Here is a 10,749-nt window from a genome sequence, read left to right as displayed (position 1 = left end):
GCATTCTCATAGAAATCCTTTTCACACCATTGAAATACTAGTTTCTAAATCGAGAATTACTAAAGTCAAGATTAACAGACGGTTCGTGGCAAGGTAGTGCAGTGATTAAGCAGAATTCTTGCATTCCAAAACGGGCAAGATGGTCATTAAAACTTATCCACACTTCATTGCTTTTATGGGAATTAACAATCATCATTATGAATTCACGTATCAACTTGCTACTAAATTGTTTTGCTTTTTGTCTCTATACATAAATTCATATAGAAATCTATGAAAATTACTGCACATTAATAATACTTGTTCATTTGCTTGTAACAATTCTATCAAATCTCTAACGTATTGATGATTTGGATATTGATAAACAGTAGCACAAAACCATTAGTCTCGAGACAAGACATAATCTAGAGACATTTGCATGAAATAACAAAACTTATTTACAAACTAATATTTGGAGAAATTGTGATTACAAATAAAAATTAAAACATGTCTTACACAGATATTTTTCGCTTTATCCACATAACTAATTAATAGATAAAGATTTACTGCTATAAAACAATTTATCTCAGCATATATAGTTCTAGATAATCACTCGAGATTTGGAAGGATTGGTTGATTTTAAAGAGAAATCAATTAAACTATAAGCAAATATATCAAAAGTGCTCTAATCAGGGATAAGTATTTTAGTTACAGATATAAGATTATCTAAATAAAATATTCAAATTATTTTTGGTTTTATGTTAATTGAAGTATCGTTTAACAATAAATAATGTAAATCAAGATAACATAATTTTAGTTGTATCAAGTATAAAGTTAATTATATCTCTGCTCCATTTTACAAAGAAACCAGAAATTATCAATACGTGCTATATCCATCGACTCTTGCAATCAATAAATACAAGCAAGTTGTCATCATAGCCCAAATTCTTGGAAAACTCTAAATTCATGAAGATTTTGTCATCATAGATTTGTTGTTATCTCTAGAATTAAAAAAATAAAAATAAATCATTAATAGTAATTAATGCATTTAGTCTAATTACTAATTTAAAAAAAAAGTGCGACGTGAGATGTAGAGTGTGTGCGGACACCGTGCGGAGTGTCCGCACGTCGCACATTTTATTTTTAAAATTAGTAATTAGACAAAATGCATTAGTAGTAATTAATGATTTTTTTTTTGAAAATTCTATAGATAACAATGGAACACTCTGAACAACAATTTCAACTTCCGGGACAATATCTACTGCAGGGGGAGTATTCGGATTGTCGAGTCAAAATCATGGAATTGCAGGGGAGTATTCGGATTGTGAGAGGTGGATCCTATACTATTTTTGTGTGTGTGTTATGAATTGTTTTATGTTCAAGCATTAAATGCTGTTTCATTTCTACAGAAAAACAGGTGTTGGGAAAAATTTACATTCCTATGTGCCAATACCATTAATTCACTGCCTCGATGGACACAGTTATAATTATAGACTAGGTATAGATATGACTAAGAAACGCTGATACATACTCACCATGCATAATTTATGAATGTACCATTCAAAATTCATTTTTTTGACTCAACATTTACTTAATTATGTATTATGTCAACTCTAGCATATTTATGGTGTCAAAGCATAAATGCAGCTATTTGTTTAATGATGTATACGAGAGAAGTGATGTGAATTTTATATATTCAAGTAGCATACAATTTTTGTCTAGAACGAAAAATTCACATTCACTTTATATAACTTCAAGCATATATTTTTACTGTTGTAACAGTAAAAATATTTTGCAATAATTTTCTTTATATTATGAAAATATTACTAGATATTCTTTCAAAAACTTTCCTAGAAACTAAAATTCATACGCTAGTAAAACTACGATAAATACAAAATTCGTGCAAAGCACGCTACATTGACTAGTAAATAATAATATATGAAGATTCTTGCATAATTTGACTGTTAACGAATTTGACGTCAACGGAGTACAAGACAAAGAAAATCACATTTGACTGTTATTCTAAATATAATAACTTTAGGAACTAAATTTTTACTGAGTTGTGGTATAGAAAACAAAAATAAATATTCTTATATTGATATTTGTGATTTTAAAAGCTTACATTAGAAATTAAATGGTTTGTGTGTATTGATGAAGAAATTGCCGAAATATAGTTTAAAGTAAATTGTGGATCTATTAATTACCAATAAGTTGGACGACCAACTCACAGCTTTCTCAAACTTTGAAGGACCAACTTGCACCTATTAACTGGCTGGAGAAGAAACTTTTTTTGGAAACGAGAAATGGGTCCTTTGATTTGTAAGATGAGTTGGATTTTGGTCCTCCACCGTTTCTAATCGAGCAAATCGATCCTCCAGTATTCAATATGGAGCGAATGAATCATCCAACATTTCTAAAGAAGCAAATTGATACTTAGTCCTTGTTTGGTATCAACTAAAATCTAAATTTTAATTTAAGTCAAAATCAACAATTCATTTCAATCACATATTATATGGATTCCGCAACTTTTTAACTATACATTTCATCAACTTCTATCAAAATTATATTAAACATTTGATTTTAATTCCCACCAAGTAGTGGCTTAATAAAAGGAGAAAGTTAGTGCTCCATTGTTCTACAATAAGCAAGGAGATTCTCTATATTTTTTAAAAGACCTCCTTGGTCCTTCACCTTTTAAAGGAGGAGCTATCCAGTCCTCCAAGATTTTAGGAGGAGCAAATTGGTCATCCGATATTTCAAATGTCGCAATTTAGTCCTCCAACTTCTTCGAATGAACAAATTCAATCCTCCATTTTTTGACAAATATTTATCCGCAAACTACAAAATTAATCAAAATGGTCCTCCAGCTTTAGCTAAGTAGTAACTAGGTTGTCTAACTTTGAATAATGAGCAATATTCCCTCCAACTTTTGAAAATATGTAGTTTGTTCCTCTATTATTTCAAAAAGAGCATGTTGATCCTCCATCTTTCATGACATTCTTGGTGGTCCTCCCATCTTCAGTAGGATAAAGTTGGTCTTCCAACATTTTCCAAGGACCGTGGTTGGTCGTCCAACTCTATATAGAAGCAATTTGGTCTATGGGCCTTTCATAATAAACAATTTGTTCCTGTAACTTTTAGAGAAGGAAGTTGCTCCAATCTTTCAAAATAAGCAAGTTGGTCTTCCAACGTTTAGAAATAAGCATGTTAGTCTTTTCGAATTGAGCAAGTTTCTCATCAATTTTACAGAGGAGGAAATTGGTCTTCCAACTTTCATGAAGAAGCTTGTTGACCCTCAAACCTTTCCAAAAGATTAAGTTGATCCTCCAACTTTAAAAAACGAGATAGTTGGTACTTGTCACTTCAATTTTTAAAGAGAAAGTTGGTCCTTAAACCTTTCAATAGGAGCAAGTTTGTCCTTCAAAATTCAGACATCTTGACAAATTAGGCAAAGTTGATGATATTGCCTAGTCTGTTTAGACACCCTTGCAAAGACAATGAAATTGCCACTAGATTTTATTTTATTTTTATTTTTTTGTGCAGCACAAACGAAAATCCTACTCAAAATTTAATGTCAAAAGTCGTCAAAGTCAGAAAAATGATAAGCTACCCATGCATTCCTGTAAAAATTAGAGACAACATGTACAATGGTTTGATATAATGGAAAGAAAAATAGAAGTTCATTATAAAATGAAACAAATTTATGTTTAACGATTAAAATGAAATTTTTATTCAAATTCAATGACCAAAATGAAAGTTTGTTCGAAGTTTGGTGACTAAGAGTGTCTTCTTAAACTTTTAGGAAGCCATTTCCGCACAATACTGCGAGTCTACGAGGCTCCCGACTAGGTGACCAAGCGAAACAAAACCCCTAAATACGATCCGGACCCCGATTCACCACAGGCTGACCCGCCGGCGTACCCGATATCAACCAGAAGAATTCAGACTCTCTGCGGCACAAGTTTCAGTTCGCCCAGCCTTTGTCGTTTAGAGGTTCTCGCTTTCAACCCCAAAACAATGGCGACTGTTATGCAGAAAATCAAAGACATAGAAGATGAGGTAATGCTCGTGGATCGAGAAAAAATTGATCTTTTATTGTTTGTGACGTTTTTAGTGTTGAAATGTTTGAGTAGGATTAGGTTTTATTTGATACTTGTTATCACTGTAACGATAAGAAGTACGACACGAAGAACTATGCTTTAGGGCAATAGAATCCGAACTGAAAATGAATAAATAATAATGTTTTTATTCATATATTTTGTGAAGGAAAAGGAAAACAGAAAAGAAAATTGTGTATATTTGGATTGTAGCAAAAGAAGAGCCGGGAAAAAAAAAAAATGTATATATATATATATATAACCACGACATTTTGATCTCTTTTATTTGCATTTTGTTATATATAAGCAAATACAACTAATTGCTGGGTAAAAGTGTTCTTTATAGTGATAATTTAGCTGGTGATGTTTTCTGTAGTTATACTGGAACATTCTTTAAAACGGGGTTTAGGAGTTTTGCCTATCTATTTCCTATTTATTGTTTGATATGTTTTTATTATCGGAAGAAACAGAATTTTAAGCTTGTCAAGCTGATCCATTTTCTACTCTCTCACAGATGGCAAGGACCCAGAAGAACAAAGCAACAGCCCATCACTTGGGCTTGCTGAAGGTATATTCATCATGCCTGTATTTTTGCCGTAAGATGAAATTTTATTTTATTTTATTTATTTATTTATTTATTTTGTTTTTCTAGGCTTTGATGTGTATATTCTGTCTTTCACACAGAGCTAACTTTCACTTTTACGTCGTTTTGTTGTTGTCAAATCTTTGTATCCTGGTAAATCCATGTTTTGGATACTAGTGACCCTTTGTTAACTTGTTTATAGGATTCCAGTGAAGTGAATACAATAATCCTTCCTATTAAAGAAAAGTAAAACACTTATCATTGTAAAATTGCATGGATGGAGTGTGAAGGAAATCAAGTGATATATAGTCATGATCATATGTTGAATCTGAGATATGAGATTGGTTATGATCATATAAATATGTGTGAAGTCAATCTGAGACAATAAAATCTGAGATATTCAAATAAATTGGTCTGCATGGATGTAGTGTGAAGTAAATCATGTGATTGAACATTTTTACCCCGAATAAGTTCCACGAATTCGATAAATTCAATAATCTTACTGCTTGCACAGGTCCTTTACTGAAAGTCTGAAACCATGGCTACATCATGCTAACTAATTTTTACAAGGGTTCAATTGAGTAATGATATTACCTCCGTGAGGTGAGGTGTAAGCCTCAATTCAAACCAGTATAGAAAATTACAAAAGAAAACACAAAAATATTGTCGTAGTAAAATGTAAACCATTTTGAAAATCCACCTTAAAACTATATAATTAGATTTACAGATTATCTTACAAATAATAAAGAATAAATCCTTAAGTTCGTGTATTAAACAAACACTAAACAAACTTGATAATCTATTTCTAGCAAATTGATTTTCTTTTACTTCCTTTCAAATGCAGATAGATTTTATTCTCTTAATTTATCCAGTCAAATTGATTTTTTTGGTACGACATGATTTTGGTGGTAGGCTAAACTTGCAAAACTTCGGAGGGAACTTCTTACACCTTCATCGAAGGGAGGTGGTGGTGCTGGAGAAGGTTTTGATGTTACAAAGAGTGGTGATGCAAGAGTTGGTCTTGTGGGTTTCCCTTCAGTTGGGAAATCAACACTTTTAAACAAATTAACAGGGACTTTCTCAGAGGTTTGTAATTCTTGATATGTTCTTTTAACTATACATATTTATGCTTGCTGTTATAGGCTATGTGAATGTAGGATGCAATTTCTTTTGTATTCTGGGCTTGTTCTATGTTGACTTTTAATTTCTCATATGATTATGCTATCTCGCTAAGTGAAACCCAGAGTTGGCAAAGCTTCATTGAGTTATTCTTGAAGGTTTTTCTGCATGTGGTTGCAGGTTGCTTCGTATGAGTTTACTACATTAACTTGCATTCCTGGTGTAATCATGTATCGAGGTGCTAAAATTCAGGTATTATCATTTGGTCTTTGGAAGAGTAAATTTAGTTGCCTTTCAGACTCCGTTGTGAGAGCCACGATCAATTGGTTTTCCTCTATCCTATTGGCATATGATTTTATTATTGTGCCTGAACTAGGAAAAGGTTTCATGAGACGTTCTTGTTGTTCAAATCTTTTTACTTAAACATAAGGAATTTGCTTGAATATTACACGTGTTCTCAGAGATTTCGGTGGGAGCTCTCTTTCTTTTTCGTGTAGATGGATGTCAGTTTTAATTATAGATAGAGCCGTAGACCTGAGGTTATACTGAACAGCAGCAGCATGATGTTTGTTAATATTTTTTAGGGGTCAAAGCTAAAGCAAGAAATTTCTCTCTTTGTCATTAATCAAGACTCTAGTCTTATTCATACATCCTTTGACTTTTTCATTGACATACCTATGTTGAATCGGCAACCTGTTCCAGTCGCACCCTGGGTTGTCGATTATAGACTAAGAACCATTAATGAGTCTATTATCGATGCAATTATTCATTTATGTATTGACGGTGCCTAATTCTTGGAAAAAAGTTAATATATCTTCTTTCAGTGATAAATATGATATTTCAGGCCCCTGGCCTCTGAGATTCATTTAAAGACATTGCTATATGAAACCTTGTTAGTAAAATTCGTCTACACACTGAAGGAGCAGGACTATTGGTTGGCACATCTATGTAATCCTATTTCTGCTCAGGTCCTCATTTGCTCAGTTTTGTAATTTATTTCCCTTTCGAAAGCTTCTAACACGCGCTGATTGATTGCTATGGTATGCATTCCTTGTGTCCTACTGTCTTTAGATGTAACGATGATAATATTTATCTAAACAAAACCTTAAAAGACTTAAAAGTGAAGTATGTTGTCCATTTTGGTTCTTGATGCCATTAATGCTTCAGAATAGTTTAAAATGAGTGAGAAATATGGGATGACGGATGAGTTTCAGCATTTACACTGAGAAAGAAATTGATTGGAAGATGGTTCCCAAAATCAATACTGTCAATGCTTTCTGTTTATTTCCGTACTATTGGAAAAGTGCCATTATTCATCTTTTATGGATGATTTACTGTACCATGAGTGAAAAAAATTTTAAGTGCATATTTTTAAAATTCAGTTTGCATGATGCAGGCTTGAGGAACGTGAGGTTTCCTTTCTTTTTGGTTGGATCCTATATATGTTTCATCATAACTCTGAATTGTCTCTGTGACTCATGTTCAGAAATAACAGTACGATTTACGTTCTGAAATCACAGCCTGTGCCTTTTTCTGTACTTACGTTGGGATGTTCTTCCTGCTTTTGTTGGCAGTTATTGGATCTTCCCGGTATTATTGAGGGTGCTAAAGATGGAAAGGGTAGAGGTAGGCAGGTAAGATATGACACTGTTACTGATTTTATTATTATTATCATGGTATTTTTAACTTTCTCTCTCCTCTATTATCCACATGGATGGCTGTTCTCTTGATTTAGTGTCTATTTGTCTGCCTGTGGTGTTAGTTTTGCTTGTATGTAGCAGTGATGGTGGTTGGACTTCTGTAATGTACTCCCATCCCAATTTGAATGCCCTAGTTTTGGTTGGCACAACATATATATATATATATAACCCCCATTTTCCAGAAATGAAAATTGGTGGAATAGTATTTTTTTTTTTAAAAATGAATGGTTAAAAAAGAAAAAAAAGTTTTGGACTTGCGTGTAATATTATGGAAGATTGTGTGGTTGAAAATAGAAGAAAGAAAAATGGAATGGAATTTAATGGGGGCCAAACGAGTGGATATATGTGTGTGTGTGTGTGTGTATATGTATACGTATATTTCTTTTACCCATGGTAAATATTCACGTTTGTGTTAAATCATGGGTTCGTTCTTCCCCACCTTGTGCCACCGCAACTGCTGCTAGACATGGAGGAAAGCCACCATTGGCATAAAAATTTCAACGCCACCCCACTTCTACAATTCCACAACTATCAACCATTTCTACTTTAATTGTCACACTCAAGGGATAGAGGAGAGAATTTTCGATCCTTCTAACATTTATAATCATGGATTCTAAGTCATTCTCTTCGATTTTGGTCTCCTCAATCCACCCCCCTCAACAACATGCACTTAGAAAATAAAGCTCCCAGCCATCTTGCCTACTGTACCTTTATTAAAATACATGAAATTGAAAATTTGTAAAGAAAGTAAAACCATGGACTGAAGCCTTTTGATGGATGAGACTGTAAATCAGTGAATAAGGGGCAACGTTGTCAAGATAGATGAGAATGCATTGATCGAATGGAGGCTGCGCTCGTTGTGCCATTTATCTTGCCTATTGACAAAGATATTTCTGCAATGTTTGTCCAGTTTCTATATAGGCATGAGACTGTATATGACCTCCTTCCTTCATTAGATGTTTGGTAACGAAATTATCATCTCTACCTAGAGATTGCTGTAATTTTTTTATTCTTAGGGCATCATTTTTAGGGTGCAAGTATTCTTTAAAGCTTGATGATACCGATAATATGATTATTAACTTGTTTTTAATCTTATCCTTTTGCTCGGTACTTGAATGTGGTCTTCTGAATTCAGGTCATCAGTACTTCTCGGACATGCAACATTATCTTAATTGTTCTAGATGCAATAAAGCCAATTACTCACAAACGTCTTATAGAGAAAGAGTTGGAGGGATTTGGCATAAGGTAACATGCCATGTTGATTCATTTACTCAATGTCTCCTTTTGGTATTTGTAAAATGAACTGGTATTCTGTCACTTCTCTCTCAACAATTAAATGTTTTTGTTCCTTCTTTCCTGAAAATAGGTTGAACAAGGAACCACCAAATCTGACATTCCGCAGGAAAGATAAGGGTGGGATCAATTTTACATCAACAGTTACCAACACACATCTGGACCTTGAAACTGTGAAGGCAATCTGCAGTGAATACAGAATCCACAATGCTGATATTAATCTTAAGTACGATGCAACTGCTGATGACCTCATAGATGTCATCGAAGGCAGCAGGGTATATATTCCGTGCATCTATGTTGTCAACAAGATCGATCAGATTACACTTGAGGAGCTGGAGATTTTGGACAAACTTCCTCACTATTGTCCAATAAGGTACTACTCCAAGTTCAGCTTTCATTACTGTACTTCAACAGTTCATTTGGGTTACAGAAGTTTGCTTTTTGGACCACAAACAATGCAGATAGACTTGTGAATCAAAGCCGTGAATTGTTACAGAACCATTTCATTTGTTGCATGCGAAATTAGCAAATGAATCAACATGGTTTGTGGTTTCTTCCACACTATGTTGAGAGTTCATGTGTGCAAATCTTTGACTGGATAAAACTATGCAGAAATATGTCGTCTTCAATAGATTAATACTTCATTTTGCATTTTTTATGTGCTCTGTTGTGTGACCCTACTTTTTCATGCTTTCTTCTTTATCAATTTCCTTGAATTTGGTCTCTAAGTAGAGAAAGGAGAAGGGCTGGGCCAGTGCAGAGAAACAGTAATTCTACTTTTTCCAATTGTATGCAGTTTAACTTTCTTTTGTTGGCTCATGCCTAATGTCATAATACAGTAACTTTGCCAGGGAAATATTATATATGAAATCTCCCGTGGGAAAATATATATGCTTAGGAAGCAAAGACTTGTTATACTTTTTTATCATGTCAGGTTTTTTCTATTTTCAACAGGTTAAGCTTTCAGCACAACTACAATAGAAATGAAAAATGAAAGCTCACGGTCTTTTTAGCAGCAAGTATCATGCTTCCTCACTTCTATCATTGATCTATTCAAACTGTATGAACTCCAAATATTCTACCTATTTTCCCTTGTTCATAGTTTGGGACAAATTGAAAATGTTACAGTGGGAGACTTGGAGTTTTGTTACTTTTAGCCATTAATAGGCTTATGTTGCTTGTATACTCAATCATATGCTGATTTTTGCTTTTGTAGTCGAGAGAAGTATTGTAGCTACACGTTCAGTGATTGTTTCTTTAATGGTAGTTATTAAATGTAATTTACAATAAATTTCCTCAGTGCTCATCTAGAATGGAACCTTGATGGTCTGCTGGATAAAATATGGGAATATCTCAACTTAACTCGCATATACACAAAACCCAAGGGAATGAATCCAGACTATGATGATCCCGTAATATTGTCGTCGAAGACAACGACAGTTGAGGACTTCTGCAACCAGATACACAAGGACATGCTCAAACAATTTAAGTAGTAAGTCTATCTTCCTAAATTCGCTGTTTTTGAAAATTTTATTTGTAGTTAAATTATGTCTCAATAGCAAGGACAGGAGGCTATTCTAAGTGAAGGTTCCACCAACTCAAGCTAACCTAGTAAGGTGTCGGGTTTTAGGCATAATATGAAAGCTTTACATCTGGAGGGATTCGAGGTGTAAGCCTCAAATATTTGTCATATAATGAGTGATACAACTTCTTTGGAACTTCAAGATAATTACTGAAGAATGGACGAGCAAAACTAAAAGCTCTCAGTCAAATTACAAAAAAGAAAAACGAAAAAACATCCGTCATTGAAAAACAAATGCGTATTTTGCTATAAGCAAAAATATCGTGCCATTTGAATCTGTGCATAGAAAAAACAGATGATTATAGTTCGGCACAAATTGAATGCATTTAATTATTAGGTTTTTATATTGTTAATTCATGCATATTGCAAAGTACATCCAAATATTTCCATCTTATATCC

General features: G+C 33.5%; 1 protein-coding gene across 1 annotated transcript; it reads left to right on the top strand.

Annotated features, from left to right (window-relative positions):
• The first annotated feature begins 3,789 nt into the window (after positions 1 to 3,789).
• On the top strand, positions 3,790 to 10,286 carry LOC111377268 (developmentally-regulated G-protein 3-like). The gene is made up of 8 exons (XM_023000341.1): positions 3,790 to 4,035; positions 4,588 to 4,641; positions 5,569 to 5,742; positions 5,956 to 6,027; positions 7,350 to 7,409; positions 8,611 to 8,720; positions 8,842 to 9,141; positions 10,069 to 10,286. The coding sequence occupies exons 1-8, from the start codon at positions 3,994 to 3,996 to the stop codon at positions 10,259 to 10,261; spliced, it is 1,005 nt and encodes a 334-aa protein (XP_022856109.1). The 5' UTR covers positions 3,790 to 3,993; the 3' UTR covers positions 10,262 to 10,286.
• The last annotated feature ends 463 nt before the right edge of the window (positions 10,287 to 10,749 follow it).

Source organism: Olea europaea, unplaced genomic scaffold (genome assembly GCF_002742605.1).
Source record: "Olea europaea var. sylvestris unplaced genomic scaffold, O_europaea_v1 scaffold1631, whole genome shotgun sequence".
NCBI lineage: Eukaryota > Viridiplantae > Streptophyta > Magnoliopsida > Lamiales > Oleaceae > Olea > Olea europaea.
This window is presented reverse-complemented; position numbering and strand designations above follow the sequence as displayed.